Source organism: Bombus huntii, chromosome 4 (assembly GCF_024542735.1).
Source record: "Bombus huntii isolate Logan2020A chromosome 4, iyBomHunt1.1, whole genome shotgun sequence".
NCBI classification, from domain to species: Eukaryota; Metazoa; Arthropoda; class Insecta; order Hymenoptera; family Apidae; genus Bombus; species Bombus huntii.
The window spans coordinates 12,940,315-12,961,300 of NC_066241.1; the positions used below are offsets into that span (position 1 = coordinate 12,940,315).

General features: G+C 30.4%; 1 protein-coding gene across 2 annotated transcripts; it reads left to right on the forward strand.

The window, feature by feature from the left end:
• The first annotated feature begins 758 nt into the window (after nucleotides 1-758).
• Nucleotides 759-19,762, forward strand: LOC126864770 (receptor-type tyrosine-protein phosphatase N2). Of its 2 annotated transcripts, XM_050616465.1 has the most exons (19): nucleotides 759-968; nucleotides 1,206-1,465; nucleotides 2,392-2,748; nucleotides 4,461-4,556; nucleotides 10,140-10,193; nucleotides 10,285-10,345; nucleotides 11,128-11,259; nucleotides 11,618-11,699; nucleotides 12,289-13,033; nucleotides 13,277-13,420; nucleotides 13,512-13,558; nucleotides 13,651-13,797; nucleotides 13,872-13,998; nucleotides 14,271-14,338; nucleotides 14,529-14,909; nucleotides 15,679-15,900; nucleotides 16,835-17,199; nucleotides 17,278-17,331; nucleotides 17,466-19,762. In XM_050616465.1, exons 4-19 carry the CDS (start codon nucleotides 4,469-4,471, stop codon nucleotides 17,728-17,730), a joined length of 2,982 nt encoding a protein of 993 aa, XP_050472422.1. In that variant the 5' UTR covers nucleotides 759-968; nucleotides 1,206-1,465; nucleotides 2,392-2,748; nucleotides 4,461-4,468; the 3' UTR covers nucleotides 17,731-19,762. The 2 variants fall into 2 exon arrangements, with proteins under 2 accessions (XP_050472422.1, XP_050472423.1); XM_050616466.1 differs by lacking the exons at nucleotides 759-968; nucleotides 1,206-1,465; nucleotides 2,392-2,748 and adding an exon at nucleotides 2,861-3,006.
• Nucleotides 19,763-20,986: the final 1,224 nt, after the last annotated feature.

Genomic DNA, 20,986 nt, shown 5'->3' on the forward strand with positions numbered 1-20,986 from the left:
AGGTAATCGTTCTTCACATTATCGAAAGACTAAATTTTTGTACTGGTTTATTTATTCAGTTCTTTATATGTGACCTTTTTAAATTAATAAATAGAAATATATTAATTAATATAGAAATATGAATACATGTTAAAAGGTAGAATAATTAACATTCTTATGATGCTTTTAATTTAATAGTAAATTTCGTTAACATAACATTAAATACAATTTTAGGGTTGACAAATAATAATTTTGTTATTTGGATAATGAATTTTATTCAATTTTATATGTATGTATAATTATATTTCTTAATATATTCAAAAATTGTTTTACTATACTTATGTAATAAATATTGCCAAATAATTATAAAATAAAACTAATGGTAGAAAAAGTCAAATCAGGAAAAGAACAGATATAAGTGATAATAATAATTTATGTTTCTCTATTTATTATTTATTAATATAATGATATTTCATAATAAAATTGGCTATTTATGTCAGTATTTATTTATCGCTAAATGTTTTATTATTCTGATCCATAAAGTGTGTATTATTTTATTTATTTTAATACACATAAATAATGAACATTCTTTAATCATTTAAAAGATCATACACTTTGTAAAATACGCAAGATATTTGATATCTTAATGTAGAACGATTGGTTAATTAATAAACTTTGATAAATTTCACATATTAAAAATGAGATAACATGCTCAATATATTTTTTAGTAAATCAACGTTGATCATCGATTAGCGGAAAAAAATAAAAGATTAGAATGTTAAGACGAATCGACTATCTGGTACATCACAGACTATTCTGCTTCCGCCTTTGTCTTCCCAATAAAAGAAGAGGACAGAGCGAAAGTTATTACTGCTGGGGTCAGTTCTATTGCAACAAGTGTTCCTAATCGATACTTCGATGAAATTATACGAATCCATTGCTGCCACTGATAACAGAAATACAACATTTCTTAAAGCGCTTTTTCGTCAGTAAGAATCGTTGTCATATTAAAAATTACATTAACGATAATGTTATCTATTTGCAGGAAGACGAATACTTTAATTTTATCTTTAAATTTTTGAAATACAATAATTTTAGAAATGTGCATAATTATTACTAAAGTAATATAACAAATATTACACTGAATAGGGAATAAAGCAGTCTGAATCTCCAAAATGTATTAAATTACGATTATTCCTCATATAATTAATATTATTCTATTTCAGCATAGAATGATTTATGTGCAAAAAGCAAAGCTCGATTATTTCAAAGAAGGAACGCAATTCGTGAACAACAGGTGCTCAACGGTAAAGGAGATGGAAAGTACAAGAGGGATAGAATGGAAAATGCGCAGGTGTTTGTCGATTCACGAACACTCCACGCAATTCGACATTATCTGGGGGGAAAAATCTTTTTAAATCGAAACTTTACTGAAAGTTTTTGAGCTGTTCGAGATAGGGTATGCAACAATATAGGCTTGTTGATAGTAAGTTGCACAAGAGGTTCCGATTGTTTCTCTATTATTGTAGGTGATATTAATTCTTTCCCTCTCTGCTTGTTTCTTGTCCATTTCTAGCGATGGGAACGACCTTATATTCACCACTTATTTTAAAATAAATTTTACTTTCACACATTTAACATTAATTTTGTAAACGTTTATTTAAGATTTACTATTTAAATGGAAATTGCAAATGCGATGAATATTTGATAACTCTCCTGCAGAAAAGTTCTTATAATTTGTATAATTGTGTTTGTGTGTCTAATTATGAGGTAGTTAAATTCTAATTTGGTCGATTATCAGTGGAACTATTCTTTGCTGGGATCATGTTCATTTTATCAAATAGACATATTTCCAGCTAATGTAGAGTAATAGCATTTACGATATAATATTACAACTTTAATGTTATTAGTGGTAAATTTATCATTAATCGTTATTACAGTGTTAATTTTTTATAATTTCATCACCATGTGATGAAAGTGGTCATAATATTTTTCTATAATGCTTAAATAGAAAATTATGCAGAAAATTATTGTCCCCTTTGTACCAATGATTTTTATTTAACAAATTTTTCTCTTAATTTTATACATTTGAAAATATTCAGTTTTCATTATTTCATCAAAAAGAAAAAAAAAAAGTAGTAAATTCTTCATTTTTGAAATAATTGATTCTTAGGAACAGTCGATGGATACATCTTACTTATTTCTATCAAATATTATGTTACAGTATCTTTATAATATAGTGTTTTTCATAGCATCATTCTATATGTAAAATACATCATTACATCATATTTATTACTAATTATTTGATCACGTATGTATTATCAAATATATTTCTAATAATGAATATCCAATTCAGATCAATTTTTCCACACTATTGGAAACACCGCGTTAACACGATAATCTATATTTCAGGAAGTATCCAGTGCATTGTGTAACTGTCGTTTTCAAGGTCCAGGAGGGTATTGGTCCCATCACTATCCACATCTTTGGTCGTTTGCCAGCCGGCATGTGCGCGTTGCAATCGATTCCCTGGTCAACGCATGCCCTGCTTGCTCGTTCTTCGTGGAAGACTACTCAGTCGGTGGCACTGCTGCGGCATAACAGTACGCGCCGAGTAGGAAATGGTCCATAGTCGATAATCTTTATCCATTGAACGAACAAATCGCATCAAGTTCTCTTGTTTCTAACGCACGCGGTACATACCACAAAGGTCGAAGGATCACGGCAAGGATGTATTAAGGAGAGGAAGCAACCAGGTGTCACGCCCAGGTAAGTCGAGAAAGAGACACGTTTCTTGCCGCTACAAAGCGACATACAGGTCCGCAGGAATAAGGGAGAGACGGAGGGGGAGGGAACGTGACTACAACCTGATGCTTCGGCCATATAACTAGAGACGTGGTCGGTGATTCGCGGAATCTTGCCACTTTCGTGGAAAATTAAAGGAATTGCTAATTTACGCTCTGTTCAAATTCAGGATCGAGTAGATGTGCAATTAAGTTGTTCATTTTTCAACTTACAAGATAGAAGGTAAAAATTATTGTTGAAAGGAATGATTGTTAAAAAGATACAAAGTGAACAGCTGTTTTTATTCAAGCATAGGTATGGTAATTGAGATAGAAGTAATTACTTGGGGGTACGATCGGAAAATTGGACCGGTTGGTCGAGATTAAATTCTGGATTGTTGCGCTTCAGTAAGCTGTTTTCCGATAACAGTGCTGTAACTTGTTTTGTTCACGCTCCGATATCGTTTGATTATAGGGGTGTATACATACTGTGATTGCGTAAACGCAGCTCTCGTGTCGTTATGCAAAGGTGTACCGCACCCTTTATGAAGCTATGCGGTATCCACCGGCTCGTTGTTTCAACGTTGATTAAATTAATATGGTAGTTATGCTTTTTGGATGATCTTGATGAAGCTCGCTGTTATACCTTACTATAGGTTCACTACGCTCACAAGAGAACAGTTTCGAGCAGCTAAGATATAACTCGATTACTCTAACAAGTTGCCATGTACCCAGTACCGTAGTCCAAACAGCTTGTACACTTTTCTGTGGTGTAATACATATCGCAAATTATTTTCCATTGTGAAATTGAAATTTTGTAAGTGAACAGTTTCTGATTATATTTTAGAATAATTTATAAATCATGTATATTCGTGTCAATAAGGTCATTTATAATTGTCATTCATAACATTGTTGATTATCACGTTGAAGGATATACACATATATATTAGGAAGAACATTAAGAAAAAACTAGTTGGAAAATCTATGAAAAGATTGCTTTCTTTTTTTAAATTTAGTTCTGCTTTTGAATTTATTAAGGTTGTTAAAACAATAATTACAGATAATTTATATACTAATATAAATATTAAAAGTACAGGAAAATATGGAAAATATCGAAGTAAAAAGTATTGAACAGTATAAACGAATGGACAATGAAAACAATAATTATCATCATAATTACCAACATATAATTAAAGAAGAGAAAAACTCGTAATTGTACTCTATTTTTATATGTAGAATGCAATCTCTCAGATATCCTCTGGTTCGCTTGCTCTTTTTTTCTTTTTTCTGCCTCGTCTCATTAAAAATGAAGATCTACGCTTTTTCATTAATCGAGGGGAGCATCAGCTCGGCCTAGCTTAATGAAAATAACTATGCTATCGACTATGAACCATGAACTTTCTGAAAAAAGAAACAATCTTTCTCAACTATCTTCGCACTATCTTTGTTCCCGTCCAAGCTATCCTTGTATTTGTTCATTTGCAAAAAGAAACATAATGCCATTGTTATAAGACTGACATTGAAAGAAAAAGAATATTCTTATGGACTTGCCATATTATAAGACAGAAATTGAAAGAAAAAGAATATTCTTATAGACTTGCCATATTATAAGACTGAAATTGAAAGAAAAAGAATATTCTTATGGACTTATCTACTTAATCTTGAATAACAAACTAACATGCATATGTGTAATTGTAGGAAGATCTATGGGCCGTAAACAGTGGTGGCGAGGAGGCTCGGTACTGTTGGTGCTCTTCATTCTCCATCACGTAATTCTAGGTGATGGTGATGTCGGTAAGTACTACACATTCAAGATTATTCCAGCAATCGAGATAAAGTTTTCCTTCAGAGGGGGTTGAATAGCTGGAGAATCACTTTCTAAATCCTTGAATGTCTTCGCAATAAGGAATAAACGAATCTCTCTTTCATAATAAACTCTTAATTCCGTTTCAATGGCTATCTGAAAAATAATATTAAAGTAATATAGTATATCATACAATATTATGTAATATTATTAAACAACGATGACTATTTTTAGTCTAGAATTTATGAAAAACAACGAATGTCTTCGGCATATAAATCTGATAAAACTATAATGAATATTTTCTACGTAGAACTTTTTTAAAATAATGCCAACAACGAGTTTCTCATGGAATTTATGCAGCAAATAATTAAAAACGGCTTGTTATAAACGAGGAAAATTAAATAAGATGACATTTTAAATTTTATGCAATTTGTCATAAATTTTAGTATAATATAAATTGTTATATATATATATTTCTAACATATTTGCAATGAAAATGAATGTCATATTCGAAAAGTTGAGGGAATATTATTATATTATCCTCTAACTGCAAAAGAGGATATTCCTGACTTATCCAGTTTCGAATAAATAAATAAAGGAAATAAATAACAATAGGAATGAAATTTTGCATCCTGTTCATTGACAAATAAATATTTAAGAAAGGAAACACAAATCTACCAATATCCTGACGGACTACAGATAGATATTTTCACTGAAAACTAAATTTGAAGCAACATGTTCAATCAACACGTTTTATTTTATCTTCGGCCATCGAATCAAAAATTTGTATCGTATCAATTTTTCCCATTATATTAAAAGCGAGAATCAAAATACATACCCAATATCATTGTATAAATAGTAAGGTACGAAGGTTACTGCTTTACAAAGGATGACTTTTATTGCTATTATATAATACCTGTTTTATTTAATCATATCTCGCTATTAGCACCTTTTCTATGACATAATATAATACACGTCAGATTTTCTTCTTTTATTATACTACAAAAAAATTAATAAAAACGTTGACAAGACAGCAGCGTTAGATATTAAAGCGCAGAGGGAAATACTGAAAGTGCAAAGGGGATAAATGAAATTCTTGATTTCATACCTCATGGCCCTCGCGTTTAGAAAAACTCGGTGTATTTATTATTTCATGCTCTTATCCTCAGCGTGATCGATATTTCAGCGAAAATTTCATTTCTCCGATATTCTTCTTTCCTTTTTCTCAATTCAAACATTTCTTCTGATGGATATTTCTCGGAATACCATGAGAATAGAATAATATTTCAATGTCATCTGCAGGAAAACTTCTATTAATGAAGATTAACGAAGGTTTAGAAAAATATAGTATTCTTTAATTTATCGCAAATAGATTCGCTAAAATGGAATTGAATGAAGATTACACAAGTCATAGAAAGAGCCAACATTTTTTAGAATATGGATTGCTATGGACAGTTCCAGCTGGAAATATTAGTTATATTTTGTGCAATAATTTTAATTAATATACGCCTTTCTCTCCCTTTTCTTTTTTGTAGTTTTCTTTCTTATTCGTTTCTTACTTTTCATGCCTACGTTATTTTACCACAAAACGTGTTTTAAAATCACGCGTGACATTCTGGATAAGGCTCTTGCACGCGTGTGTAAAATGTAATTATTAAATGACGAATATGTATTTACGCATAATATTATGTAATTATTCAGAGTTCCAACTATATGAACGTTAACAATTTAATATTTTATAATTACTAAACATTTGAACTATTTGAAACGTTTAATTGTTCGAACAAATTTCAAATATTTTGTTGTTTTCAATAGTGAATTTTTTTAATTCAAATTATTAATCATTGAATTTCTTCGAAACTCGACGTCTGATAATTTGAAATACACAAAAGGATGCACGAAGAATTCGAGAAGAATTTTCAAATTCTCTTTTTACGATCTTTAATATTTAAAATTAAATATTATGAATAAGCAAACATTGAAATGTTACAAGCTGTTACGATTACTATAGAAAAGCTAGTGGAAGTTTTTGCATCTGCTTAACTATTTTCATGGCAAAACTCCTGAAATTCAATTTACTTATGAACTTCGTTTGGACATTTCAATATTATTTGCAAATTACTTTGTCTGTACTTTTCCTTTTTTTTCTGAAACAAGAATGTTAAAGTAACACGATTAGCATTCATCTTTTTTGAGATGTTCGCAAGATGATCCTTGGAACTTTAAATTTCTTCTTCACAGGCTGTAATTCACTTTAAAATAAAATGTTAATTATATCGCTTTATTATTTTAAAGCCCTTTTTAAAAGCGATAATATTAGTACACAAGTAGATATATTTGTAATAATATTTCTTTGATATAGTGTTGATTTGTACTATCCCATTTGAGTCTTATTTCTATCCTTACTACTAGTAATTGACATCACATTATCCTAAATGAAGATATGCCGTCGTAGTACTCGATGCAAATTCCTCTAATTTTCATTGCACACCGTATGAAATATTGGAGTCTCTTTACGTCCCCTTCGGCATTCGCTTTCATAATTTGCCTGTTTTCTTTTATTTGTATAATATTGATTACTCTCTGTTATCAAAGAAAAAAAAATGCTAACGAATATAAAGAAATCAATTTAAAAACGTTTTTGTTTCAGAAACAAAGATATTACTTTTTTATTACCAGAGCAGAAAAATTCTCTTTAAAAAATGGCATAATATCCTGCAGATATCCAATAGAAAAAAAAAAAAAAAACGAAATCAATTTGAAGCATTGTCCTCTCCTAAATAAAAGTATCGCTTTCTCATCGCTAGATTTGCTGGAGAGTCTCCCTTCCACCGAAAAACAGAGTAAGGATAATTCTCTTTGCAATAAAAAAATGGATAAACACAAAGTTTAAAAACGAGAAAGAAGAGAAAACGACACTAGTTCCTGAAAATTGCCTCTCGATCTAAGGTCGAAAGAAGAGGAACTGAACTGCCGATAGGATTTTCTCGTCTCAACAGTTTCTCCGACGTCTCTTTTCCCATGCAGTAGCACCTCGTTCATCAAATTCACTTGCCATCGATTTTCTATCCGATACCTTCTCGTCGTGTCTGTTATTCACACACGAGTATCCGATCAAATATAAGCTGTAGATGGGCTTATTTACTCGTAACCTTGAAAATTCGTTGTTTCTTCCCGGGGCTGGATTGGAAGGATGAAAAAAAATAAAAATAAAAAGAGAAGGAGGTGATATTCGATTTTCGCCCACCAGCCATCCACGATTATCGAACCGTACATCCCACGCGACCACCGCCTTTGCAAACTTGCTTCCTCTCCTTTGCCCTAGATCCGTTTCCACTCACAACTGCGACCCTTCATCGTTATTCTTCGTCGTACCTGTTTTCCTGCTACTCTTTGTTTACACCTGCTTTCTTGCTATTCTTCTTCAAATTTTTCTTCGCTCTTATCTCGTTGTTTCTATCAACTCTTCGGAAAGGAATTAAGGGAAGTGCTCTTTGTAATTTTAAGTAGTAACGATGGTTCCTCGAGAATGTTTCTCTGTTTGACGAAGATTCCTTCGCTATTAATTCTCGATCGTGACGCTCTTTTAATGCGGGAATTCTCTTAAATCCCTCTGAAGAGATCCGGAATCCAGAAATTAATAGATTGAGAAACTTCAGTACCATGAAGAAATATGTTATTATACAGCTTACACAGAATGTCGTAAAGTACGATATAAAAATTTATATAATAATATAAAAATGTTATTTCGTTTTACATCGTTTTTAATAGAATGATTGGACAAAATGGTTTAATTCAGTTTGAATATAAAGTTCAGGATAACAAAATTTGTACAGCGTATACCGTGTGAATTACGAAAGATTGAGACGATTTGCTGATTAAATTTGTGGTATTAATGTTACTTGTGAGATGTAAAATGTAGAATCGTTGCGTCGGTGTAGTTAACGCGAGGCAATTCTCAGAAGAACTCAATTCTAAAACGAAGGTCAAGGGAAATGAAACGACGTCCGCCTGTTCCATATTGCCTGTTGGGAAGTTAAGGAGTAATGAGATCTTATCAAGGGAGGAAATTTTAACTCTTTTCCCTATTTGACCAATGTTGAAAAGCTTCTTAAAACGGCTATACAAATAGATATGTAGGTATATACATACTGAAGATTTATTTTACTGTTTTACCTTTTATTATACCATCACATTTTATGTAATAAATATAATATACAGTATATTAATATCTATAATTAGTGTAATTTATCATAACGTTATAATTAAGCGTACATTATTTTTATGTAATAAAGTAACTGTATATAGTTAATTAATAATTGAGTTATTCAGAAGTTAGGTGAACTTCATAAATCAAAAAGGTATAGAAAACACTGTTTCTTTAAATTTATTTTAAAATTAACTATTATGTGCGTCGTCTTCTATCATCATTATCCGTAAACATGAACTTATGGTAGTAAATCATTTGTTTCTTGACGATCGAACATTAATCCTGCAGGTATTTATGCAATGAAATTAAAAATGAATAAAAAGTGCAGTTGATCAGTTTGGCTTCTGATAGCTTCAATTTATCGTTACAAATATATATTATAATATGTAATTACAAGCTACACGATATAAATTATACGCAATTAAATTATAGATAAATAATTAATAGATCGTGCGTTATTTTATCGTATTACGTATCAATAAAAATAATATACGATTAATTACAGTATTTAAAAGCATTCCAATAATAAACTCATGTATAAATTATCAATAAAACAAGGTAAATGCATGGATATTAACGTTTAATGTGGCAGATTAACAAAGTCTCCGTGTGATTATTCAACTCCTATCAAGGATTAAACGATCGTGCAGCCACGCAATGAAAGTGGGTTGTGCTCGGTATTCTAATTAGCGAATACGTTGCGATCTCAACTATAGAATATGCGGCAGAAAATCGCTGCACACATGATTATGACGTAAACATTTGCGTCAATGTATTATGAGTGAAAATAACGTAATTTTATTTATACCATCAACGCATTTAATATTCTTAGTAATTGTTACGTTAGTTAATGGGCCATAAAAAATGACGATTTTTGATCTTTAAAGTCAACTTTTCGTCGTAATTATGAAGTCAATTTTATGTGAAACAAAGCAGTAATACTTAGTATATTAAAATATGTAATACAGTTATATAATATATAAAATTAATAAAGAAAATATTGTTAATCGTTGCGTACATTAAGTGAGAAGAAAGATTCTATCGAATATAAAAATTATGATTATAGTACATCATAAAAACATAGTTTAATATATTCAACATTATACCGTGAACTTTTGTTATATATGATGAAATTAATATTTTTAGTAATCAGATCTTGCTAGTATTTAGTTGCTAGTATTGTACTTTTCTTACATTTCATTGGATTTAATGTGACAATGAGAATATTATTTGAATTGGTTGCAAAAGGATGATTAATGAGGTGTTATCATAATCTTGCTCGGTATCATGTATTTAAAAAAAGAAACCTTGTTAATTAAAGCTTCATTAGTCTTCTATTGATACGTATAAATTCATGTTCCAGGGTGCCTGTTCAGTAAGAGCCTCTGCGATCCCCGAACGGAAACGTGCTACAATGGTAGTTATTGCTTGAACAATAAAATATATTTGTTTTGCAATCACTGGCTCTTGATACGAATAACATTCGATTATCCGTTTTAATATTCCAGATCTCGCGTTTGGCAAATGTTTGCCATTATATACTGACCTGAACGATGAAGATTATTATCAGTGAGTATTCACAAATAAGAAGCCTTTTTAGCAACAGAGATTTCAAAGGAAAAATTAAAAGATCGATAGAATTGGAAAACTTTGATCGAACGGATATTTTGTCTTACGTTAATTTTTATAAATCTATTATAATTTTCCTTATTTGAGACATTTAGAGCAAAAGTAGTCATATTTTTCTGAATTTATCGCAATATACTGTATTGCTCATACAAAAGTGCAGAAATTCATATTTTTTAATTAAAACCAGACAGTATAATAAAATCAGTCGTCGCATTGACAATTCTGTGCTTACGTTTATTTCATAAATTAAAAGAATATATGTAAATAAAAAAGTAGAATCTCGGTGAAAAATTGCTTCACCTAGTACGTTATTTCATATTATATACATTTTGTGCAATTTTGCACTTTCAGATTTCCTATGAATGTATACAAAAACCACAGTCTGTTAATTTATGTTCATAAAAAAAGACAAGGTTTGGCCAACAGATAGTTGGAACAGTCTGTATACATATATTTACTTGTTTTGTGATAAATAACTTAGAATGTTTCACTTTAGTATAAGAACCATAAGTTCATACTAATATCTTTTACGACAGTAGTAAGTACTTACATTTGCTGTCTGATCATAAACCGACTGTACTACTTATACGATGCTCTAGACAAATAGAATGTGAATTTCTACTTATCGAATTGAAATAATTAACGTTGTGAACATAAACATTTACTTGTAAAGCTCTTCAATTTAGAGGTAGCTAATATTTATTGTCTTTTTCTTCTTTCAGATATAATTTCAACGTTGACGAATTGGAATTGCTAAGAATGCAATTAGAGAGGCTGCAAGTCGATGAATACAAATGGTCTCATCCCTACACCCAGTGTATAATGCAAATGACCTTGTACAATTTACGCTACTGGTACGATTAACGTTGTTAATATCAAACGATATTTATAATAAGCAATCATTAATACGACAGAAATCTTTGTATTCTTGGAAAAAAGATTTCATAAGAATGTGTATAAAACTTTCAATTGTTAAAAATAGACTGGGTACCTGAGATTAAAGTGGAAACGTCGGAGGAATTGATTGAATATTTTAGAAGTATTATATAAATATCTACAAAATTTGCGAATGACTAAAAAAGAAAGAGAAAAAATGTTTTAGAATAAAGGACAAAGAATCAGCATGCTATTGTCCTATTATATTCTTGAATATTGTTCTATTTAGTATTATCTTTACTATTATCCTTTTTTTTCATTTTTTATATCTTATAGGGAAAACTACGATCTTCGACTCTGTCAGCATTTAAAGCAACGTACGCATTTCGAAAACAAGAATGAAATCGACCAGGCCAAAGTAAGTTCATTACACCACCATAGCTAGCATGTTTTGTATCGTGACAAAATGAAAAGTTATGTCTTAACTTTGTAATAAAATGAAGAAGTCACGGTAGAATATCCAACTGTGAAAAGTAGATTCGGTAGAATCTTAAAATAACGTCGAAAAGTTATATTAAGTTATATCTAATTATGGGATTCAACCTTATCAAAGTCTTTAAACAAAGATTGTGATAAACTATTTAAATTTAATGTTTAAATGAAAAATAGGATTTTCCAGATCCTTAATTTTGCAATACATATAATGTTAGAATTTTTTAAAAGAAAAAAGTCAAGGTTTCAAAAGTTTAGATCCTCGATTAAATACTACAAACTATTATAAAGTATTTAACCTGAGAGGAACTTTTATTTCAAGGTCTAGGTTTTTTGAAGCTTTGGTCTTCTTTCAAAGACTTCGGTAATGAATCAATATCCATATTTTTCTAATGAAAATTTCACGTTCATCTTACACGACACAAAACGTATCTATTAATATCGACAACGCCTGTAGTAAAACTTTACTTTAAACGTTACCTTCACTACGTAACAATGGAACTTTGCTTTTGAAGGTACCCACAATAGCCATAGTAAAATTCACGCCCAACAATGGCAAGTTCAACAGCCAATTTGCCAATGAGCTCTACTACCCTCCTGGCACACAAAATCAGTATTTCCCTGATTCATTCTATAATGACGAATTCTCTCGATCGCCGTACAAAGAACAATTCAGAGAAATCGATTCCCAGTTCTACAAACCGAGGTACAATCCGAATTCTCACAATGATTATGACTCTTCGATGAACGAAAAAGATTATGAAGAAAATTACGACGAAAGTAATTTGCGTAAGAATCCAACGACTTTTGATGGAGTCGTTGAAAGATTGTCTCGAACTAGACGTCAACCTCCCTTGTATAATTTACAAGAATACAACAACAATGCGATGGAATCGTTTGAAAACGCTTTGAAGGAGAGGATATCGAAGAAACTTTCAGATCTAGAATTTTTAATTAAAGACGAATCTGAAGATTATTCCGATAAAAAGGAAGTTGCGGACGAAGGTCCGAATGTCGAGTATGAGACAGTGTTCTCGGAAAAATACAAACCTAGGAAATTTAGCGAGACACCGGACGAAAATGAGCGTTTTCTGGAAAACGTGAAACACAATTCGAAAGATAATTACGATAGTGATGATTACGACGATGTGAACGATGAAGAGATAGTGCCTCAGAAGGATGGCTCGTCGATGGAAAATGGAATTTATACCGAAGGAGGACTTATACAGGCTGGTGATAAAGCTAATGTTGATACTGACGGTATATTATTTTATTATTAGATTGTAGATGTTTATGCAAATGTATACTTTCATAAATGCAACTAAAGGAATAAGATCTAATATTATAATATGTATTACGTTTTATGTATTATTATGTATTGTTTTTGCATCTCGAAATTTCCTATAAATGCATAAACATCCACAGCATATTATAATATATGTACTTAGTTTGAGACAGTTGCGAGAAAAAGAAAATTTACAAAAATACTTTTCCTACTTTCAGAAAATGCATACAATTTATTTGCCGATGATATAAGTGAACTCCTTCGGAAGCACGGATTAGCTGGCTTTAAACGTGGGGATGTTAAGAAACCAGGACCGCCGTTTTCAACAAATAACTATGCGTTTAAAATTCCATCCCCATCCAGTAAATGTCTTTACTTATGTAAACTGTTACTTGATATTTAAAATCTTGAATCATTATTTCCCGATATAAAGTAATATCAAATATTTTGCAGTTTCAGAAAATGAAAATCGTTCTGATTCTATCGAAACTGAGCAAGATGTAAGTCGTCAATCGTGCACAAAATTATTAATTAGAAATATTAATTAGAAAATATGAAATAAAATATTAATTAGAAAAATATTCATTTTTAGAATAATGTATTACTTACCCCATATGTGAAAAAAGAAGTAAAGCAACAAACAGATTCAAAATCGTACAACGTTGATCTGGATCATGTTTACGTTGAATTTCAGAAACCATTTCACAGATGGTCGGAAGGTGAACATGTCGTCGAGGAGGTAATAGTCATTTTTCGTAAGCGTACTAACTTTTTTTTTTTTAAGAATAGATGAAATAAACGAACAATTTCCAGGTGGAAAAATTATTGGGGCTGTCATCTGGCTCTTTAAAAGATATTCGTGTTGGCCGTGCGGAAGTGACGTTCAAGGTCGTCAAAAATAATAAAGATTATAGTGCTACCGACGTAGTTAATAACATAGGTAATCAATTGATCGAATGACTAGATCGCGGATGCTTATTCGTTTATGAAAATTTAAAGATGCAAAAATGTAAATAATATGCAAAAATATATAAACTATTCGAAATTTAATATTTGGCAGGTGAAAACAATTTCTCTGTTTAGGTCCTATTTCTTTTGTTGTATTCATAAAAATATGAATTTGCATAAACATCTACTGTCTACTAGTGAACTAATAATCTCTAATAATCATAGAGTAATAAATCGCTAAATTAATCAACTGTATATTTTCAGACGACATACGTGGGAAGTTGAAAAATTCTTTGGGTGTTGAGGTGATTCGTGCAGGCATAGGTGACAAGGTTCATCTTAAAACATATCTAGAACATAATATTTGCAATTATACTGTTTAAATTAATTATAGGATCACTCAATTGTAGAAAGATCAGAATCATAAACGTGATTCTTTGCTTATTTTAAACAGTGCATTCAAATACTTCGATAAGAGAATATTCTATGAAAACAAAAATTAATATATTTTTTTATTTAAAGATCAAGCTACCCGCAACGCTGGAAGTTGTTAAAAAAGCAGAAATGAGTTCGACTGTGTTCGGAGCAATAGTAACTGCAGGCGTCATAGCCATTGTAGCTGCAGTAGTCACATTGATAATCGCTCGTCGACACGCTAAAGCTGGAGCTAAATTGGCAGGACTAACTACACCTGATCCGGAAGCATCGAAGGACTACCAAGATTTATGTAGAGCAAGGATGCATGCTAAACAACCGGCAGATAAACCAGAATCACCGCGAATTACGAATTTAAGCAGGGAAAATGAGTCAAATAATTCGCCATCGAATCGATCTAGCACATCCTCTTGGGGAGAAGAACCGGCTCCTTCGAATATGGACATATCAACCGGACAAATGGTTCTAGTAAGTCGATATAATATTTTTATAGATGTTTTAAAGCAAGATAATGACACAAAACTGAGATTATTCCTTAACTACGGACATTCATATTTTTGTTATTACCACAAATGTACAATTTGTTATATATTATTGTTTTATTTATTAAATTTCTGTGTTATAAAAATTAATAACATACTCGTAAATGTACTAATATGATTATAGTAAATGCTATTTTAATAATAGTGTTTAAAATTTTAATATACAGGGTGGTTGGTAACTGGTGGTACAAGCGGAAAGGGGGTGATTCTACGCGAAAAAGGAAGTCGAAAATATAGAATAAAAATTTAAAAAAAAATATTTTTTCGAGAAAAATATTATCGAGACAACGATCTACAGTGAGATCCGTTATAACGTACCGCACGCGTACCGAGCGAAAATTCAAAGTCGATTTTCTCGAAAACAAAGCCTCAAACGAAAAATTTTTATTGTATATTTTCGACTTCTTTTTTCGCGTAGAATCACCCCCTTTCCGCTTGTACCACCAGTTACCAACCACCCTGTATATTAATATACTTTAAAAAATTTGAATTTTTATATTATAATTAAAATTAAGTTAAACACATCAAAGAAAACTATTACATATCATAAAAAGAAATATTGTAATTTCTTGCACCATTTTATGCCTTCACTTAAATTACTATATATAAATTATTTATATAATAAAATATATATAATTTATAAATTAGTATATTACATATGTTTTGTAAATTCCCAATATTACATATATTTCTAGAGTTACATGGAGGATCATCTAAAAAACAAGGATCGATTGGATCAAGAATGGGCCGCATTATGTGCTTACGAGGTGGATCCCTCTTCAACCGAAATTGCACAAAGCGAAGCGAATGCCAAATGCAATCGGCCTGGTGCAGCGATTCCCTACGATCATTCCAGGGTGATTCTAAATGATCTCGCTAATGTCAATAACTCCGACTATATTAACGCCTCTACAATCGTAAGTATTCTTAAGTTAATCATTTGAGACTTCTTCAGAACTCAAGAAAAACATAAATACAGAGTAAAATAACACATGCGTGGTTTTCATTTTAATATCGTTGAAAATGGAACTGAAAATAGAAATCGGTAAGTCACACGACAAGCATGGAGATTCTGCTGCTATATTCGCAGTTTTAATGAAAAAGCAATGCTTCCCTTAAAAACGCTTCCGCGTAGATTTTAATAGTATTAATAACGTTAGTTAATGGCAAATCGAAGCATGATTTAAGTTATCACAAATATAGATATAAATTTAAAGATGGATTTAATTCTATAGAAAGTAATGGAATAATTCATATAAACGTTTGTCAATTTTATACTCAACTTGCAATTGTTTTATTGTCATTAAGAAAAGCAATTGTTAAATATATTGAATATTAATAACATTATTACTAAAAGTTTGTATTTTCAACTACTTTGAATAGGAAAATAAACAAAGAATAAGGAAATGAATAAGAAAACAAATAAATATTCAAATGCATTAAGAAAATACAATATGATATATTGTTTTAGTAAATATACATACATAATACAAGTATTTTTATGAACGTTTTCTGTCACTTTGACATGAATTTACTTGTAAATTTATATCTACATTTTGTGATGAACCTTCATTTCAGATAAACGCTATGCGTGCACTACATAGTTTAGGCATTAGTTTAAGTTCCACAAAATAGCTTTTATTAGATTAAATATAAAAATCAAAGTTTAATTATATGATAACATTTGAACAATCCCTACATAATATGAAAGGTCACCAGAATCACATAATAGTTTAAAAAATAGTAAATGCGCTTGTTATATAAATCAAGAGAGCCGTGTGACTTGCTTCAATATAAGATTAATAGTAAGAAGATAATGTTTCAAACGAATCTTTTCTTTTTCTTTTTTAGACGGATCATGATCCTCGTAATCCAGCTTACATTGCCACACAAGGACCACTACCAGAAACGACAGCTGATTTTTGGCAACTAGTTTGGGAACAAGGCAGCGTCGTAATAGTGATGCTAACTAGACTTACCGAAGAGGGTATCGCCATGTGTCATCGTTATTGGCCCGAAGAAGGATCAGAATTATATCATATCTATGAGGTGCACCTTGTATCCGAGCATTTCTGGTGCGATGACTATCTGGTGCGTTCCTTCTACTTGAAAAATCTACGTACCGGCGAAACAAGAACTGTAACTCAATTCCATTTCTTGTCCTGGCCCGAGAACGGCGTGCCACACTCCATCAAGGCTCTTCTTGAATTCCGCCGGTAAGTACCTTATAAATTCAAATGTTTATGTCAGTATATATAGAATGTATCCTAATATCTATTATTATCTATTTTTAGAAAAATTAACAAATCCTATAAAGGCAGATCCTGCCCTATAGTTGTGCATTGCAGGTAAGATTTGTAATATATTATTTACATTTAACATATTATACATATAATAATAACTTTTTCTTTTGGAAAATAATTAACAATCTCATCTGATACGTGATTCATTGAATAGAAATAAGAAACATAACCATTTACAGTGATGGTGCTGGGCGTACTGGTACATATTGTTTAATTGACATGGTTCTAAACCGTATGATGAAAGGAGCCAAAGAAATCGACATTGCAGCTACATTAGAACATATAAGAGATCAAAGACCTGACATGGTTGCAACAAAGCAACAATTTAAATTTGTTCTCATGGCAGTGGCAGAAGAAGTACACGCTATCCTTAAAGCTTTACCTGTCCCCTCTACAGAAAAATCTCTTCCAGGAAATAATTCTTCGACGAAACAAGATCAGTAAGATTTGACTCGAATTCGAAATTGCAGTCGCGACGAGCAGAGGCAAAGAATTAATTACAATCTACCGGAGAAAAAATGGCCAAATATTTCTAGTCAACTGTAATCGCATCAAAAGTCTAAAGTCCCTGTTATATCTTTTATTTTCTATAACTTTCTTCTCCTAAATACTTTTGAACATATCTTAACATCATCTAAATCTATTACAAACTTTTAACGAACTTTGCTTTGACTATACTTCATCACAGAAAACATCGAATTTTAGACCCTTTAAATTATAAAGATATTGTTTGTTTATTTGTGTTACGAGATAAATATATACATATGAATTATATTGCCGAATAATTATTTTAAAGAAGAATTTATTGTGGCAATCTATAATATTTAATTATACATCTCGTTTGACTACGGCCTACTTGAATAGTCAAGTACAAGCATATAGATTCGAAAGACTGAGCTATGCAGCTGATGGAATTCTAAATATCGGCTAATAACGGAATCATTTGTACTGTGAGTCCTTATACACTTGTCTTTCGCGACACTCTGTCGTGATCAAATTTTAACGTAATTTATTGTTTTATCATGGAAATGAATGTTTACCTCCCATTATGTAGCTCAGTCTTTATGTAATTCATTGCATTGTTAATTTCATACCATAAAAGTTTTATTTTAATTGGATTAAAAATACGTTGCTGCCTCTCATGGACAATTCTACTAACGTGCTTTACAATAGCTTTAAATAAGACACCAAAAAATATAATATAATTCTATCTGCTCAGTCAATTCTATCAAGTGTATATAACGTTGATGATCACATTAATTAAGTCACATATAATTACTGATTTATTTTACTGATCGTATTTGGTTTATTGAATTGATTTCTTTAGAAAAGATTTTTATATACAAAACTTTAATGAAATTTTTATGTTAGTAATGCGAGAATCTAAATGCCCCACGTTAGAAATTGAAATCAGAATTTTTATACTATTGTTACACGTTCTAAAGAGAATGGATTTTAGTGGATTTTAATACGGCTATGACTGTTGCTTCCGTGAAATAAAATTTTATTAAACGTTAAATGTAAAGTTTCACGCGAGAACGTCGCAATAAGCGCTATCTATCCAGTCTTTTTTCTATGCATACAGAAATAAAAATGATCGAGCTGCACAATATTCACATCATAATTAAGTATCGTCATTATTAACAAAAAGAATTATTATAAGAATGTTTTATTGATGTAAAATATGAACTAGAATATGACCATGTAACATAAATTTAATGTTTTAAATATCATGCAAATATGTTACTATGAACACGCTTCGTGAATGAAAAGTTTAATCATTAATATCGTGAAAATGATGTTAGGCGATATATAAAAAGAAAAATATACGCATACATGTTTGCACAAATTGCCGGTGTCGATATGACAAACCGTAAGTGGAAACGTCATCCTTGTTTTAAAACTACGGCTCTGTTCATTCTGTAGATCCAGCCTCCCACAGGATGAACAAGTTGTATTTGTGATTCCTTCCTTCTTTATTGTGCAGTACGATTACAATGTTTCCTTTCTACAGTTTATGTTTACGTTGCTTCCTTTTTTTGCTAAATAACGATTTAAAAGACAGTCATACATTTATCAGGTACTGCAAACAAGTTAGATTACAAAAGAAATAAATTTAATAATTACGTTTTCTAATACTGCTTCCATTTCTGAATAAGCTACATTTTAAAAACCAAGTAAGAAAGTTCAAAATCTTAATTATAACAGCTTATATTTTATGTTGGATTAATACAAGTGATATATTGTGAACTCAACGTGACAGTTTGCTTGACCAACAGATATGTTTTATTAGTCTCTTTTAGCACAGATTCATATAAAAGATTCTATATTTTTATGCAAAGGGATGAGTCTACATAGAATGAAATAATATATAAATCTATACTATGTGTGCGCGTGTGTATGTTACACATACACTCAAAAGATGTAATACTATATGTGTTATAATATAATAAATCAGTCTATGTTCAAATCATAATATATAGTGTGTTCATATTGTTCAAATCAATTTTTCTTTTCTTAAACCATAAGTTTTATACATTTAAAAATCTCTATACAATTTGTACTTTTATTTTATACCTATCTTAAAGTTTACAAACTAATAGAATAAATAATTATATGTAAGATAATAATAACATATTTATATGTATATATAAATAAATCCATATCATCACGCTGTAATTCAATTTTAATAACTAGAATCAGAAGTAGTATCAGGAAATAGAGGATTCCAAAAATCTGAAATATATGAGCATACACAGAATTTAAGTACATATATCATTCTGTTCTTCTAAGAATATAAAAAATATATTAAATTACCTTCAGGTGTTTCATTCCTTTCATTATATTTAGTTCTGTGTCGAGAACATTTATTTTGCCTCATTCTTATTTCTTCCTCAGAAAGCCCAAGACTAGTGTAATACTAAAAGAAAAGTTTTCTCCGTGAAATTATTCAAATCATACCATATACATACATATGTATATACATATAAACATTTATAAACATATATATTATTTTATGTATGTATAAAGGATTGATATAGTATTGACTTACAGTTCAATCTCTGCAGCATTAAGAAGAAATAAATTACACTTAACATTATTTCAATTAATTATTTATATTATTTCTTTATAAGTTATAGATTAAACTTATATATTACCTGTTTACATTGCCAACAACTAACACCATTCATCTGTGCTCTTTCAGACTTTTTCTTTGGTGATTTATCAAATATATATTCTTTCGCGGGTAACCTTAAAAAATATATTAAATTTGATATATTTTACAAAATGTTTTGCATTTATGTAAACAATACTTACATATCAAAACTATTCATAAGAGTCCTTCTTACAGATTTAGTTTTAGGTACATTTTCTTTCAATTTATTTATATTACAAGGAGAGTGTTCTTGCAATGACTCCCCTAAAGTACAGAACGTTTTATCACTTGAGGAATTGGAATCTGTTTCTTCTTTTGCTGAATTAAAATTTTTTTGTGTCTTATCATTACTGTTAACATTCTCATTACAAAAATCAAATATTTTTGGCTCTGTAATTAAATGTGTTCGATTTTCTTGTACAGATTTTTGTAGAGGAAGCAAATGACGATCCAGACTGTGTTGATTAATCTCTTTTTTTGGAGTTTTCCTTTTTAATTTCAAACTTCTCATTTTTGAACTTAACTTTATACGTTTATTTGGAC

Coding starts and splice junctions, on each gene's coding strand:
- LOC126864770 (XM_050616465.1), top strand. CDS start 4,469: ATGGGCCGTAAACAGTGGTGGCGAGGAGGCTCGGTACTGTTGGTGCTC. Junction 11,700..12,288: donor ATGAAATCGACCAGGCCAAA/GTAAGTTCATTA, acceptor TTGCTTTTGAAG/GTACCCACAATAGCCATAGT. Junction 15,901..16,834: donor ATATTAACGCCTCTACAATC/GTAAGTATTCTT, acceptor TTTCTTTTTTAG/ACGGATCATGATCCTCGTAA.